General features: G+C 48.2%; 1 protein-coding gene across 2 annotated transcripts in view; it reads right to left on the bottom strand.

Annotated features, from left to right (window-relative positions):
- Positions 1-42: 42 nt before the first annotated feature.
- The window catches only part of LOC146073780 (uncharacterized), a 42,062-nt gene continuing 24,931 nt past the window's right edge, over positions 43-17,173 (bottom strand). For both annotated transcript variants that reach the window (XM_083181218.1, XM_083181216.1), the window contains exons 11-19: positions 14,939-14,998; positions 11,325-11,391; positions 9,734-9,828; positions 7,962-8,090; positions 6,200-6,314; positions 4,321-4,458; positions 3,141-3,304; positions 2,371-2,459; positions 43-2,134 (exon numbers count right to left, since the gene is read on the bottom strand). In XM_083181218.1, coding sequence (XP_083037344.1) covers positions 1,903-2,134; positions 2,371-2,459; positions 3,141-3,304; positions 4,321-4,458; positions 6,200-6,314; positions 7,962-8,090; positions 9,734-9,828; positions 11,325-11,391; positions 14,939-14,998 — 1,089 coding nt within the window. In that variant the 3' untranslated portion in view covers positions 43-1,902. The remainder of the gene's footprint in view (positions 2,135-2,370; positions 2,460-3,140; positions 3,305-4,320; positions 4,459-6,199; positions 6,315-7,961; positions 8,091-9,733; positions 9,829-11,324; positions 11,392-14,938; positions 14,999-17,173) is intronic.

Genomic DNA, 17,173 nt, shown 5'->3' with positions numbered 1-17,173 from the left:
CGCGGGCTCGCTGCGATGCGATAATACACAAGTACCCTCTCTTCTTCTTCACTCCCCCTCTCTTTATCTACCAGTCTCTCTCTTTCTCTCCCCAACACCCTCTCTCATGTTTTCTCTCTTATTAACACCCTTTCTCTGTCTCTTTCCCTGACAATCTCACTCTCTTTTTATCTCTCTCTCTTTCCCTCCCACTGAGATGGTGTCTCACTCCTGCTTGCTATCCCCCTTCTCTCTCTTTCTTCTCCCCCTTTCTCTTGCTTACACCCTCTCTCTCTTTCTCTAATTCCCTTTTTTCCAAGCTCTCTTCCTATCCCTGACCACTCCTTTATTTTTTTCTCTTTCCCCAACAACCCTCCTTGTTTCTTTCTCCTCTCACTATTTTTTGCCCCCACCCCCCTAAGGGTAATTGTAGTGAATATGGTGGGAGGGGGTCCATTTCAAGATTTTGCTATGCGGCCCACAAGGTTTTAGTTACACCCCTGGGAGAAGCTATGACCAATAGTGTGTGGGTGTGGCCAAAGCCATGTGGGTGTGGCCAGAGCTATGTGGGAGTGTACATTTCATACATCACAATGTGCCTGCACATACATTTGTGTACACATGTGTGGCGCGAACATTGTCTTTCTCCAGCACATGTGCAGCTGGAGCCGCATTTCTATGGTGCATGCGGATATCCGCAAGATCTCCCGGGCCTAGTGGGTGAAACTAAAACTAAATACAGTCAAGAATAGAGGTAAGAATACAGCAAATTAGACTGTTGTCAAATATCTGTATAGTGCAAAGGTTACAAAATCTAACTAGCAGTTCGACGCGCGCTAAACGTCGGTCCCCTATGCGAACGCATGGGGGACCGATGGGACCAAAATAACACACTTACTACAACGAAATGTGAACAGCTGATCTGAAATGGAAAGTGATAATAAAGTAGAAATTTCTTCATCATGAAATAAATGGCAGACATCAACAAATTCAAATTTTGGGGGCGAAATGACAATTTATCAATTCAATAATCAATGGGGTAAACTGATACTAGTTATTTACAATGCAAAATATAAAAAAACGTACAATGTCAGAGCAAATAAAATTGGAAAATAAACTACGACGAATCCCAAATGTTATAAATTATAATATTCTGAATTGAAAACGTCCTGATCCTGGGAACTTGTGCTCAGTATAGCTGCTTGCGGCACCACCCGGTGGAAGAAAGTCAGAACACGGAACAAGGGGGTATCCAATCAGTGTGTCTCTCACATCCATGTCATTGAACAATGAATTGCTTTTTATATTTTTTTGGGGGGTAAAATATGGTCAAAAGGTCAACGCAAGCAATAGTCAACACGAAAAGGTCAAAGTGAGTTTTTCGACATTGTTGGACACGGACACCGTATAAGTGTACTGCATCCCCTCGCATGACATTAACATGCCTCACTGTGCCTTTTGACCGTGTTGACCTTTTGACTGCCGACTGCATCCCAATGGGTTGACCCCAAAAAGATGATCACGTACTTTATCCTCTCTTAAGAGGACACACATACATGAGCGATTTGTACCCGGCTGACATCGCAGGCGACCGGACAAGTGCATACACACTTGCCGATGCAGGGTGGGGGATGCCATGCTGCATCCAGCGTGCAGATTGAGCAGACACACTAACCAATATGGCCGATATATCGTACCGATCTGTAGGTAACTTCCCAAGGTGATCTCCAGGATGATTTATATGAAGTCTTAAGGTATTTATTCCAACCCTGAGTCTCTGCAATGTCAATGTAGCTTCCAATGGGCTGGAAATTGCCGCAATCACATTGGGTTCATGGATTTCCACCTCGGGTCTCTACAACGTCCGGCAGCTCTTCCTCACAACGCTGGTTCTCAGTCAGGGGACGCACGTTCTCCTCTTCCTCAGCGGCTGGTCCTGAGGAATGACTTCCCAGTGGGTGGGGAGATGCTCCAGACTCGGGGTGCGGGCCAGCGCTCCTCTGCCACCTGCTGCACCCCGACGCTGGTGGTGGAGATGAGCGGAGAGATGGGACAAGGAGAGCGGAGGGTGAGACGAGCCGCCAGGAGGCCCATCCGGACGCAGGTGTCAGTGTCGTGTTGGGCTAGAACCCCGGAGAGGAGGCCGGCCATGAAGCTGTGAGGATGAAGGTGAGAAGAGAAATGATTGCGTATTGATATTATTCATACAACGGCGGGTGAACAGGAGGAGTTCATTAACATTTTCCAGAGCACAATGGGGATGCATTGTAAATGGCAGGTGGACGTTTTGCCACAGAACTCTGAAACTAAGCACCATGATGTCATTGCTTAGGGGGTGGGGCTGACACTGGATAGGCAGCGCAGGGAACAAATCCACTTAGCATTACAGACCTGTCACCGGCTCCGGACACATTGATAATTTCCTCCGTTGATATAGGGGCGGCTGGATAATGTACAGCACATAGGTCACCTCCGGGCACCTGGCGGGGAAGAGCAGATGTAAAAATGTCTGACACTAGACCATTAAGTACTTGCCAGCTTGATGTTGGATTAAGGGGGGTCATTCTGGTTGGCTCGGTGTCAGAAATCTTCTCCTTGGGTGAAATGCATGAAAAAGCCCAAAGAGTGGACAAGTGAAGAAGTTGCCCGTAGCAACCAGAATTTACCAAGCACCTTCTATAAAATGATGGGTAGACGATGAGCCTTGCTGTGAGTGACTTCTCCACTGGTCCACTCTTCGATACATCTCCGCCCTTCTGCTGTTCCTGTAGACCAGGGTTGCCGACTTTTACAGTTTCCTCTCTGGGAGAACCCCGGAGAGGAAACTGTCAGCATCACTTCTGGGGGTGGGGCCTGATGGAGACATCATCAGTCCCTGCCCCCAATGATGCAAATCCCGCAATATGCGGGTCTCCGATAAGGGGGTGGAGCTAAATATGTCCAATTTGCATAGTTAGTCCCGCCCCTTCCGCCGAAACGCTGCGAATCGTGGCAATTTCAAGCTTTTGCCAACAGGTAAATGAGAGGGGGAAGGGGACCCCCAGAATCCGGGAGGGTTGCCCACCTTTCCGGGGGGCCGGGAGGGGGACCCGATTTTCGGGATCCTTTCGGCCTTTCCGGGAGGGTTGGCAACCCTGCTGTAGACAACACATAACCCTTACCTTGTCTGTCAGATGTAGGGACAGCGCTCCATCGTAGCTGTGCCCACACAGCAGGACACCATGAGCCCCCAGTGTCACTATGACACAGTGCAGGTTCCCCAGAAGGGGCAAGGAGAGGCCGATGGCCGATTCCACCACGTCATCCAGATCACGCGGCGCGACGTCTAAGGAAGGGAAACAGTGACAGCGATACTGTAATGGAAACCCTTATAATACAGGCGCTAAGAGCAGGATTCCACCAATCTTTCATTCCCAGCTCATGGATAAAGAATTCTTTTATCAACGGTACAGCACTGAAAGACACGGGGAATCTAGTTTTACACCTGTCAATCATGGGAAGGTCAATTATTATATGTTTGGGAACTATGGGAGGTAAAATCCAGCAGTGATTCACCGGTGTCCGACGTGAGTGAACACATTGTTCTGGGTGTTGAATTATTATGTGCAGACACCGTCAGCTATGGAGGATTCACACACACACTGTATATATCAAATTATTGTGTCCCAAATCACAGGCGTCAATTGCGAACATATGCCAAGGGGTTGGGATCATTTGGTCTACAGCATGATGGTCGACAGTCATTAGTTTGACATCATTGGGTCGACATTGGAAAAGGTCGACATGGGCCAAGGTCGACATTGGAAAAGGTCGACATGGTTCTAGGTAGAAATGTCATTAGTTCGACAGGTTGTTAGTTCGACCGGTCATTAGTTCGACAATGTGTAGGTCGACAGTCAAAAGGTCGACATGGGGTTTTTCACTGTTTTTTTTACCTGAATGTCAACACAGTCGAAATGGACACAGTTTAAAGTGCACCGCATCCCCTCGTCGGGCACTGTGCCTTGGTATGGTCGGCACACTATTTTATTCTCCCACCACGCCCTAGTGGATGGTAGGGCATGAACTACCGCCTGTCGGCACATGTCAGCTCAAAAAAACAGTGAAACACCCCATGTCGATCTTTTCACTGTCGACCTAGACATTGACGAACTAATGACCTATTGAACTAACGACCGGTCCAACTAATGACCTCTCGACCTAGAACCATGTCAACCTTTTCCCATGTCGACCTAATGGTTTGAACCTTATGACTTTCTACCATCATGCTGTAGACCAAATTACCGCATCCCATGCTAAGCACCAATATATTGATATATATATGTCCCAGGTGTAACTTACCAAAGTCCACGGCGTAGCCTAAGGTCCTGTTGATGGCCACGAGTTCCCTAAGGTTTGGGGAGACGTACCTCAGAGCCTCCCAGCTGTGTGACGTGAAGGGCTTAGAGGCTTTGTCAATATCTGTGGGTTCATAACACACTGCAAAAGAGAATTGGTCTCTGATAAATCATCATCTTGGGGACAGGAATAGGACCTGGGTCCTGCACTCATTAGCACAGTGCATAGTAAGATGGATGGCTAAAATGTATCGCTAATTATGCTGCTTTCAGACCGCATAACTGGCTTTGACCCTGTATTTGAAAACGTTTCCAAAAACGGGTCTGCCAGGTAAAACCCCTTTCACACCGCATCTCTTAAACGCTATATTACCATTTAAGTGCGTTTTTTTGACACTGGCAGACCTTCAGCGCACCCCCCCCCCCCACCACCACCACCACCACCCATCACTTTTCTTATAAGAAAAGTGACTTTCGTAAAATGGCTGCCCCCATACGAAAGACAGTTTTTTTAAACAGGTTTTCCTATGGGGCAGCCATTTTCTGAAAGACATTTTTTTTCATGAGTGCTTCCAAACATACTGCACTGCCGGGATCCGCAATTACGGAGGTACCGGCTGCATGGGGGGGGGTTCTTAACACATTGCGGGGGGTATACAGTATACTATATACATACCTCCCAACTTTTGTCGTCGTCGATGCGGGACGCAGCTCCTTCGCGCCGTAGGCGCGTTGGAAATTTCGGGGGCGTGGCCTATACCCGCGGCTCTCCCGCGAGGCCACACCCCCATTTTGCCGCTATGGGGGCATGACCCAGAGGCTCTGTGAGCCTCTAGCCATGCCCCCAGCCCCCTGGCTGCGGGAATAGACGCTGTGCGCATGCGCACAGCGTTTATTCCCCGCTGTTTAGCAGCCGACAGGGGGGACTCCCAACAGCCCCCCCACACCGCGGGACACTGCCGTCCGCGGGTGGGACAGCGGGACAGGCCCTGATAATCGGGACTGTCCCGCTGAAATCGGGACTGTTGGGAGGTATGTATATATACAGTATATAGTGATATAGTACAGTGCTATATAGTTGTGTATCGGTAGCATATTATATAGTGACATTACAGTATATAGTGGTATAGTACAGTGCTATATAGTTGTGTATCGGTAGCATATTATATAGTGACATTAGAGTATATAGTGATATAGTACAGTGCTATATAGTTGTGTATCAGTTGCATATTATATAGTGACATTAGAGTATATAGTGATATAGTACAGTGCTATATAGTTGTGTATTAGTATCATATTATATAGTGACATTACAGTATATAGTGATATAGTACAGTGCTATATAGTTGTGTATCGGTAGCATATTATATAGTGACATTACAGTATATAGTGATGTAGTACAGTGCTATATAGTTGTGTATAAGCGTATGTATGTATGTATGTATGTATATAAGCGTATTTATGTATGTATGGACTGTATGTACTGAATGTATGTTATGTTCAATTTAAAGAGACCGCGACATTTATTGTCCTGCTAGGAGGGGGAGTCAGCCACAGAAGTGATATTGATGGCTTTCAATGAACTGAAACACACTCACAGGGGAGGAGAGGTGCCCTCTTGGGAGCAGGAGCCCTGCAGCCGATGACTCCATTGCCTCCCAGGGTTACGCCTCAGTAGTGGTACATCAGTAAGTACTGTAGCAGTACTGTGTAGCAATAACATGACTTATATAGTAATTACCACAGTAGCTGCAGGGATGGGGCATGGTAATAATAAGTACTGCCAGCCAGCAGCGGATTCCCTGTGATATCCTATCTGGGCTCTAGGGCTTAGACGTAGATTATGGAGGGGACGAGAGATATCCCGGGGCAATGCTAGTCACCTGGCACAGAGTACTGCTGGGCGATCCCACACACGTACTGGATGGTAGACACTGGCACATTCCCGTCTATGCACAGCAGTCTCGCCCTGCGGATGCTGTCTGCAAACCCAGACACCTGGTAGTGGGTAAAGGTGATACGTTAGAATACGAGACACAAATGACAGCACTACTGCACTAATCCCCTGCACCTGTATCCTACTGACATGGGCTACGCTGGGAGGGTTATTGCACCATGCCTGGCTATACCCCTGCACCTGTATCCTACTGACATGGGCTACGCTGGGAGGGTTATTACACCATGCCTGGCTATTCCCCTGCACCTGTATCCTACTGACATGGGCTACGCTGGGAGGGTTATTGCACCATGCCTGGCTATACCCCTGCACCTGTATCCTACTGACATGGGCTACGCTGGGAGGGTTATTACACCATGCCTGGCTATTCCCCTGCACCTGTATCCTACTGACATGGGCTACGCTGGGAGGATTATTACACCATGCCTGGCTATTCCCCTGCACCTGTATCCTACTGACATGGGCTACGCTGGGAGGGTTATTACACCATGCCTGGCTATTCCCCTGCACCTGTATTCTACTGACATGGGCTACGCCGGGAGGGTTATTTCACCATGCCTGGCTATTCCCCTGCACCTGTATCCTACTGACATGGGCTATGCTGGGAGGGTTATTTCACCATGCCTGGCTATTCCCCTGCACCTGTATCCTACTGACATGGGCTACGCTGGGAGGGTTATTACACCATGCCTGGCTATTCCCCTGCACCTGTATCCTACTGACATGGGCTACGCTGGGAGGGTTATTACACCATGCCTGGCTATTCCCCTGCACCTGTATCCTACTGACATGGGCTACGCTGGGAGGGTTATTACACCATGCCTGGCTATTCCCCTGCACCTGTATCCTACTGACATGGGCTACGCTGGGAGGGTTATTACACCATGCCTGGCTATTCCCCTGCACCTGTATCCTACTGACATGGGCTACGCTGGGAGGGTTATTGCACCATGCCTGGCTATTCCCCTGCACCTGTATCCTACTGACATGGGCTACGCTGGGAGGGTTATTGCACCATGCCTGGCTATTCCCCTGCACCTGTATCCTACTGACATGGGCTACGCTGGGAGGGTTATTGCACCATGCCTGGCTATTACGCTGGAATGTCTGGCCAGTGACACGGGGGCAGGACGTATGCTGGGGAACCTGGGTATTAGGGTAACACAAGTTCTCTCTATAATACAGCTAAGCCCAGCTTTCATCTTCCCCGATCTCCTGACCTTGCGTGACCTTACACTTTCCATGTTCTGTGTATGAGTAACACCCTGCGTCACCCGTTTTTTTGCCGACATGTGCTGACAGGCGGTATTTAATTTCATCCACTAGGGCATAGAGGGAGAATAGCATGCCCGAAGCACGGCGAGCGCAGCGAGTCACACTGAGGGATGCGGTGCACCGATACAGTGTCCATGTCGACCATGTTGACACATATCCGTGCCTAAAATAGTGAAAAACATGTCGACCTAATGTTTGACTCTGACTACAGTAATTTTACCCCAATCCACACTGCTGCCATGTCGGCCCCCTCATGGTCTTGGCCTGGGACCGGAGTCCTGGCTCTCCCTCCCATGATAGCAGTCCTGAACGCAGTCTATAAAGCTGATTAGTTGCTATGGGCAACCACTGCCCTTTATCACTCCAGCAGGGATGACGTGTAGGAAATCCGCATGTTTCCCGGTGATTCTTACATGGCTCTCGGTGATCTGATTGTGGATCTCCATGTCTCCCAGCCCCAGGCTCAGCTCCCCGCTGCCGGTGATCACAGCGCAGTATGTGGCGGTATGGTGGCCCTTCAGGCGCGCCACCCCTCGCAGGTCCTGCAAAAGAAGGGACGCTTTTCTAGTATCAAGACACTGAAAGATCCTGACTGCTTTTGCACTACCCTAATGTGATATAAGGGAGATAATCTCCCCCCCCCCCCCCTACTATTAGCGATTTGCCACCATGTGACCAAAGCGGTTGCTTAGGGCACATTGGTTCCCAGGGGACCCACCAACAGGGTGATGGAGCCAGTGGTACTGGCGCTGGTGTCGGGCACTGCACTACAGTTTGAAGAAACTCAGAGAGCCCGAGGTGTGCTCCCAACACCCAGTACAGTGACCTAAATCGGATCCGATATGAATTCCCGGCGGTCGGGATCCCGGCGGTCGGAATCCCGACACTGGAATCCCGACCGCCGAAATCCCGACAAGGGGGGGACATGGATCGCCCCCCCTTGCGGGCTCGCTGCGCTCGCCACGCAGCGGGCCCGGTGCCTCGCTACGCTCGGCACGCTATTTTATTCTCCCTCTATGGGTGTCGTGGACACCCACGGAGGGAGAAAGTTTCGGGATTTCGGCGGTCGGGATTCCAGTGTCGGGATTCCGACCGCCGGGATCCCGACCGCCGGGAAATTAACCGCATCCCACCTAAATCATGCATAGGGGGCCGTACATACTTATGGACCCTCTCCCAAAGGAGAAGGGCCCCATTACTCCCCTAAACCCTTTCAGCCATAAGGCCGAAGAGGAGAAAAAAGGGATCGGTGGGTCCTCTTTGCCAAAGCTTAGAGAGACCCCATCCCTCAACCCACAGAAAGGGTAGGGTGGTGGGTCCTCCGCACCGAAGTTTGGAGAGACCCTCAGTAGACTTCCCTCCGCCTTGTGGCTCGGGGTCGCCCTCGGGGGACCGCTGCTCTCCCCAAAAGGATGAGAGCTTTGGTACATTGGGGAGTGAATGGCCCATAAGGGTCAAACACGCAGCCCCAAAAAAAGTGGCACATTACAAAAAACAGAAAACGTGACAAGTGAACAAACGTGAGAGGGAAGAGAAATAAATAATAAAAAGTGCTGGTGTCTGGCACTGCACTACAGTGTTCAAACTCAAACTAGACTTCAGTTCCCAGCAGCCCTTGCACCACCGCCAGTAACCGTGCATGACATGTTCTGCAGAGCATGAAGAGGGGTATGGGGGGATTGGTGCTGAAGCTTCTGGTTCAGTTCTGGGGGTGGGGGGTTGTTTGAGGAAGGGGGAACTGAAAATTGGTGCTTTGCTTAGGGCCCCATGAGGCCTAAATCTGCCTCCTACAAATGCGACTTTTGAAAAATGGAACTAATTACCAAGGCAACAGGACATACGTAGCATAAATACATTTTGTACACAGTTTTTGGGGCATGCCTCAGCTTACAACTGTGATCCCCTATGCAAAAGATATGGTGTCAGTGTCCCAGTACCCACTGTAAATATGTGCGCCAACAGCTGGCCGGTTAAAGTTCTGTGCCCACCGCTGCTTTTGCACAGGTACTATGATCGGTGAAGGTTCCAGTGGGCATTGCAGAACATATGCAGCATTAGCATAGTTTTGCACACCGGCTGCGTGCGGGATCACAATGCATTAGCCCGCCTCAGGCCCTAAGCAGTTTTGTACGCGCCACGAGCACTCAGATGTGGTTTCCCAATGTTTAGGGTGACAGAAACTCACCATGTGGGCGCAGAACCGGAGGACGGAGTGCGAGAGGTCATCTTGCCCCACGGCGGAGATGAAGAGAGGCCTCGCCCCCAGCCGGCTCATGCAGTCTGCGGATGAAAAGAATGGAATTAGCCGTGAGGTCTGTAGCGGGACCATAACACATCCATAAATCAAAAATAATACCAATGGCACTGACATAGAACCAATGTATTTGTAATGTGTCATTTAGTGGTGTCTAGACATTACTATAAAGCAGCGGTGGAGTATTTCCCACTTGGCACTTGGCGCCACCTTCTGGGGACAGTGCAGCAGGACAACCCCCTCCCCCCATAAGGGAGCTGCTGAAACGGTTATAGGTGGTGATCTGCGTGCATAAGGTGCGGGAAAGGTCGGGGGTACCGGTCTATTTGCAGAACCCTTCTAAAAGCATTGCTCTTACCAAAAAGTGGTATTTAAAAAAATGCATCTTAGTAAATAAACTGCTAAATGCCAGTGTAGCCTTTATATATTTTATTGGTTCACCTGTTGTGAATATCTCCACCACCAACCGCTACATACAGTCACGTGACCACTGTACCACAACGGGGAACCATACAAGGGTCCAAGGTGCATATTGGAATCATAGAGCTTCACCAATGCAGGTGCTTGTCCAGTGCTATGTGTCAGTGCAAAGATTAAGTAGCAGAGGTGTCTATGGCGCTACGGGTAAATGCTGAGTGTATTATACACCGGCAGCCTCTACGGTAGAGGGATGCCGCCCTCTGATTGGTAAACCAGGAAGAAACAGTACCGTTTGGCGCTTGGTGTATAAATAATGTATCAATAAGCGATTGAAAAATTAAAAAACACAATTTTAATTAAAACAAATCACATTACACAGAATAACATTTAATATATAAGCTATGAAACAATGACACTAAAAATATGGAATCAAAGGAAGTTACAATTTCTGCGGTCCAATAGTTAGCTTTAACTGATCTAACTAAAGCTAACTATTGGACCGCAGAAATTGTACGGTCCTTTGAGTCCATATTTTCAGTGTAATTGTTTTGTAGCTTGTATGATATATTAAATGTTATTCTGTGTAATGTGATTTGTTTTAATAAAAATTATGTTGGTACTTATGTAATATCTGGGCTCCCGTTTTTCTTATGAGACCGCGTGCGCTCGCCACGCTTCGGGCACGGTGGCTCGCTGCGCTCGCCACACTATATAAAATCAACTCCATGCGTAGTTGGATAATAGGGCTATGAAAAAATGGGGTACATTTAACATGGGAGCCCAGATAATACATAAGTACCATTATGTTTTTTTAATTTTTCAATCGCTTATTGATTCATTATTTATACACCAAGCGCCAAACGGTACTGTTTCTTCTTGTCAGTGCAAACAGCCTTCCATTATGGATTAACCGTGTGTGCGTGTCCCGCTGTGCTCACCTATGCTAGTGGTAGGATGCATTGCCATGAATAGGAGTCCGGCCCACAAAATGGCCGTCTCCGCTGTATGTCAGCAATAAGTGTACTTTTACTTGAACCTCAGCGGTGATAGGTAGGGAACCCAATAACTGTGCCAGGGTCATTCGTTCACCTTTCATACTGACCTGCCAGGTTCCTGCCAACGCCTCCAAATGACTGGTGTACTTGGCCAGGATTGGTCTGTCCTCCAAACTGCAAGGAGAAGGTTACAGATTCCCCATGTGGTTGTCATGGGGATAAAGAACATATAATCTACACTAATATATTCAGTTTTGTCAGACAAGATAAAGGAGTGGTTCCTGCACTGTACTTGTATGTTCTGCTTCTGTAATGTAATATATTCTATGACAAAAATCACCCGTCAGTGGAACATGGTGGAATATATGCATCTCTTAACAGTGAGCAACAACTGAGCTCCACCTGCAAGGAAGCCCTCCTCAGACCTCCAGTGTTATCTCAATACTATCAATTTATAGCCCCCAGCGGGTCAAACACACACACACACTTACAGCATGTCAAATGATTTCAGAGGGGAGATGATTTTATACAGAGCACAACAGACAAGAGTTCAGAGGGACATTCCAAAGCCTCTCTGCTCAATAAATAATATGCCATGTGACTGTGGTTGCCATGGCAGTCTGAGATACTGACGAATAATTCATTATTATTAGCAGCCTGAAGAAACAAACCAAGGGAAAATGGTACATATAGTCCAGCACATTTATTTATGTAAAAAACACACACACAGAAAAGACTGGTACACAACAATACACTAAGGAGAATCAGAACAAAACACAAAATAACCTTTATTATATAAGTAAGGTCATAATGATGACTCCCACTAAGACCATTATGTTCTGGGACAGTTCTTTCCTGTACTGAAATGCCCCACACTGGGGTTATGCAAGGGAATAGGGATTATATACTTTCCCTGTCGGTGTCTAATGGCACATCATAAAACAGCCATTTATATTAGTTCTGTGCTTTATATATAACATTTATATTTATGGCGGGCCTGTCCCTGAGTTTCTCACCATTTATTTAATACAGCTCCTATTTTTAGATGGGAATTTTCTGTTTAGTTGAAAGTTGCTGAATGCAAAGTGAATTGTACAACAAGCGAAGTTTATTTATGGACGGGAAATAAACTTTGTACTTTGAGGATCATTCTACCCTCACTGTCAGGAGGATTCCATCATCCAAACGTGGGTATTCCCATTCCTTATTACCAGCAATTTATCTCTAAACTGTTACCGGAAGATAGATAAATTAGGACAGAGACATACCCATATTAAGGAGGTGATTCCGGATGGTTTGCAAAAGCAATCTCCTTCTTTGATGGACAAAACCATGCTGCACTGCAGGTGGGGCAGATGTAATATGTGCAGAGTTGCATTTGGGTGAGTTATTTTGTTTCTGTGCAGGGTAAATACTGGCTGCTTTATTATCACACCGCAATTTAGATTTCATTTTGAACACACCACACCCAAATGTAACTCTCTCTGCACCTGTTACATCTGCCTCACCTGCAGTACAAACTCCTCAGTGTGTTCCAGTGGTCCCTATCATAGCCCACATCCCTGGCCTATCACCTGGGCAGCTATAATACCATCAGGAGCAATGACCTCCTGCCCTGGAAACACTTATATCAGAAAGCCACATGTGCTGCTAATCAGCCCAACCCTTATCACATCAGTTAGGAAACATGGACTGGATCTCATTTTCCTGCTGCTGCTCTGAAACCTGGTCTGGATTTTGCACATTATCCTCTTGTGGAAATATGCTGTATCTGCCATATAAGGCTGCCTTTAACTCACCAGAAAACAAACGGTTTTATCAGTGGCGTAACTATAGCTCCGCAGCCCCCGCGGTGGCAGGGGGGCGCAGAGAAATTGGGGGCGCCGCCGGGGGGGCTGCGGGGCTATAGTTACCCGCGGTCTGCGTCTCGCCCAGCTCTCTGCCGGGACCTGCCTGACCAGAGCCGGCCCTAGCCTAAATTATGCCCTAGGCAAGATTTTGACTGTTGCCCCCTAGCACCGCCACTAGTTCCGTCTCTGACCCTGCTCCCCTTTCCCAGCATCATCAACCCTCATCATTGCAGTCATCATTTTGGTGCTCCTACCCGCAATATTTTAAATAGAAACAGCGCACACATTCGGTGAGCAGCCCAAACAGGGGTGTGTTCTTGCTGGGAAGGGGCATGGCCACACAATATTACCCGCAATTCAAATTATGCCACACAGTAGTGCAACTTTATTCACATTATATCATGCGATGGTGTCCCTTATTCACGTTACATCACACAGTAGTACCACTTTACCTTATGTACATTACTCCTCACGTTATTCACATTATACCCTTAGAAAAAAATCCTGAGAAAATATTGTATTTTAAGCACCTCCATGGCCACACTGCAACCCAGCATAAAACAGTGTGTGCTTGATAGAGGAGAAGAGCTGCAGCTGCTGCTGTCACTTAAGGGGATGGGGCCCGGGGCCCCCACTGGGCCCTTTCATCAGACTTTGGCCTGGGTAATTTGTACCCCCTACCCCATTCTCTAGGCACCCCTGATAATACCACACAGTAATGCCCCTTACACATGACACACATTATTAATGTCCTTATAACCATAATGCCCCTTACACATTATGCCAACCTTTATTAATGCCCTTCATACACATAATGACACACATAATGCCCCTTACACATATGTCACACATTATTAATGCCCTTATACACATGACACACATTATGCCCCTTACACATATGTCACACATTATTAATGCATTTATACATGACACACATAATGCCCCTTACACATATGCCGAACACTATTGCACAACCCACCCACCCGCAGACAGGACTCGCACAGCCGCTAACAGCCTCACTCACACACACAAAATAGGCATGCTGCATATCATTTTAATCAGCAGAAGCTGCTGATGCCCCTAGGCATTCCAAATGCCCTAGGCAATTGCCTAGTTGGCCTATGCCTAAGGCCGGCTCTGTGCCTGACCGTCACGGTCCCGGCCGGCTCCTGCTGCAATGAAAACTGACAATTAGAAAATGGCTGCCCCCATACTGCAGACAGTTTTCTGTCTGCAGTATGGGGGCAGCCATTTTCTAAGAGTCCGTTTTTATTGTAGCAGCAGGAGCCGGCCGGGACCGTGACGGTCAGGAAGGTCCCGACAGAGAGCCGGGCGAGAAGCAGACCGCGGGTAAGAAGGGGGGCAGGCGCCGAATAAACGTGCGGTGGGGGGGCGCTAAATAGTTAGTTACGCCCCTGGGTTTTATTATCACAGCGGCGTTATCCATTAAACCGACAATCTGAGGAATGTATACAATTTGTGTAACATGTGGTGATGCCCATTGCTATAGCAACTAATCAGCTATATACTTTCAATTTCTAAACCAAACTATGTTGCTATGGGCAACACTACCTAATACCTCTGCACCAGTGTTCAGAGTAAAGTAAATTAGGGTATGCTGCAGGTTGGTATAAGAATGGTTTCGGCAAACTTCAGTTTGTGTTTATTATTCCCAAAAAGAGGTCAGAAGGCGACAGAGGACCAATGAATGGAAAATGCCCCGGGGGGGTGAGTCCTTGCTCACACGTCAATAGGGGGGTGGGGAACATGGTAGTGCCGGAGCTGGGTTGGACTTTTACAAACTATTGTACAATACAATTGCATTTTTGTGTAGAATTTAGTAGTTTTCAATAATATAAATAAATACACACCTCCAGTGTGTCCTGGGATGCCTTTGCTATGATGTCAACATTGATGCCTCCAATCACAACCTGAAAATAAGGGAAAGTCTGAGAAAACAGAAATGATATATGTTCCAAATGTGTACAGCGAAACATCTGCACGCTACTGGGCAAATGCTAAGAAACAATTTGCTCCGGTACTGTTCTGTTGTACAAAATGCCGGTATTCCTGCCACAAGGAGAATCAGAATCACTTTATTGGCCATGTATACTCTCGTATACTAGGAATTTTTTGTGGATACAGTGCAGCTTCAAGCATGGTACAAGAGGGATAACAGGACATACATACATTGCATCAGTTGCGCATACAAATGACAATTCACATGTTATGGTTTGCAAGGTTAGACAGAGCAGTCAGGTGTTAAGGCCCCAATACACTAGGGCGACTTGTCCTTAGGACAAGTCGCCCCCGACTTCCCCCTGAGCTTCCCCGGCTGCTCCCCGGGGGAGCTTGATTAGATTGGCACTTGATGTGCCATTTTTTACATGTGATAAATCGTCTCGATTTATCACATGTAAAAAACCCGGGGAGCAGGGGGGGGGGGGGGGGGCTGCTGGTGGGAGCAGGGGGGCTGGGGACGCTGCGGGGACACAGACGCTGCGGGGGACACAGACGCTGCGGGGGACACAGGCGGCATAGAGCCGGGCAGAGGGAGCCGGGAGCTGTCAGTGCTAGAAAAAAAAGCCTACTGTATACAATGAATGGGCAGCCTGTGATTGGCTGAGCGCTCTCTCAGCCAATTGCTGACTGGCTGAGAGAGCGCTCAGCCAATCACAGGCCGCCCATTCATTGTATGGGCTTTTTTTTTTTTATTCAGTGCTGACAGCTCCCGGCTCCCCCCGCCCGGCTTTTTGCGGTTCTTGACGACTTGGCAGGAATGATGGGAGAATATCAAACAAGCTATGGCCAGAGTGGAGTTTGCCCGCCACGATCTTCCCAGCTCGCTTCTTGACCCTACTTAAGTATTGTTCCCTTACAGGGGGAGGTCCGTCCCAATAATCCTCTCTGCTGTCCTCACCACTCTTTGCAGGCTTCGTTTGTCAGATTCATTGGCCCCTCAATACCAGATTGTAATAGAGGAGCATAGAACGGACTCCACGATAGCAGTGTAAAAGAGCTGCAGCAGCTCCTGCGGAATATTGAATTTTTTCAGTTGCCTCAGAAAGAACAGCCGCTGTTGGGCCTTTTGGACAATGGAAGTTATGTTGGGCTCCCATCTGAGGTTGCACGAGATTTTTGTCCCAAGGAATTTGAAGGTCTCTACCCATGACACCACTCTGTTGGAAATTACCAGTGGGACCTTGACATTTGGTTTTCTCCTGAAGTCTACTATCATCTCGACTGTTTTGATGGGGTTTAGGTTTAGGTTGTTTCTGCCGCACCACTGTGAAAGTCTGTCCACTTCCCCTCTGTATGCAGACTCATCTGCCTCCTTGATTAGGCCGATGATGGTGGTATCATGGTCGGTTACAGATTACTAGACAATGAAAAGCTTGATAGATAAGCAGGAGGAAGACTCCACAAGGGTCACCCATGAAGCTGCAAAAACTGTACACATCGGCCACTCGTTATGTCTGCACAATCCATGGCACTGGGTGTTCATTTCTGAATGCAGATTAGGATCAGTCTGCAGGAGGCACTTTTGGAGTGTAGCAACAGCTGCAGGCTGGGTTTGACTGAGAAACTATACAGGGGTCAGAGTAGGTGGTGCTGTGATTTGGGTTGTCGGGCGATTATGATTTACTCGGAACGGGGCAAATTCGGCCCGTTCTGATGTTTAGGGCTCTGCGCATGGTATGTTATGTACATGTGCAGCTCCCCTTTCCGAGCCGTTTGTAAGGATCAGGTCAGGCATGGGGAGGATGACGGCAGGTACGGGGGTCGCCGATGGGAATGCCCAGCCTTTTATGGGCCTCCTCAAGAAAACACTGGATGTTCCCATGGGTATGCTGGCGGGTGTTCCGGGGGCGGACGCCATGTCTTTGTCCCGACACACGCAAATAAACCCTCAGTTCCCACTAACTTCAATTTGCGAAAGGATTCAATGGACCATTGAATGATTTCTTCTGCAGCGGAGGCAAGAGAGGGGATGTGTCTTTGGGGGGGGGGACATTCGGACGGGGGCGGCATTTTTGGAGCAAACCAGAATCAGGCCCTTCTGATAGGAATATAAAGCATTGTATTTTTAAATAATATGCAAATTG

Source organism: Crinia signifera, chromosome 4 (genome assembly GCF_055691185.1).
Source record: "Crinia signifera chromosome 4, ASM5569118v1, whole genome shotgun sequence".
Lineage (NCBI taxonomy): Eukaryota > Metazoa > Chordata > Amphibia > Anura > Myobatrachidae > Crinia > Crinia signifera.
Note: the sequence above shows the minus strand (reverse complement) of the source record. Positions and strands in the feature narration are given on the sequence as shown.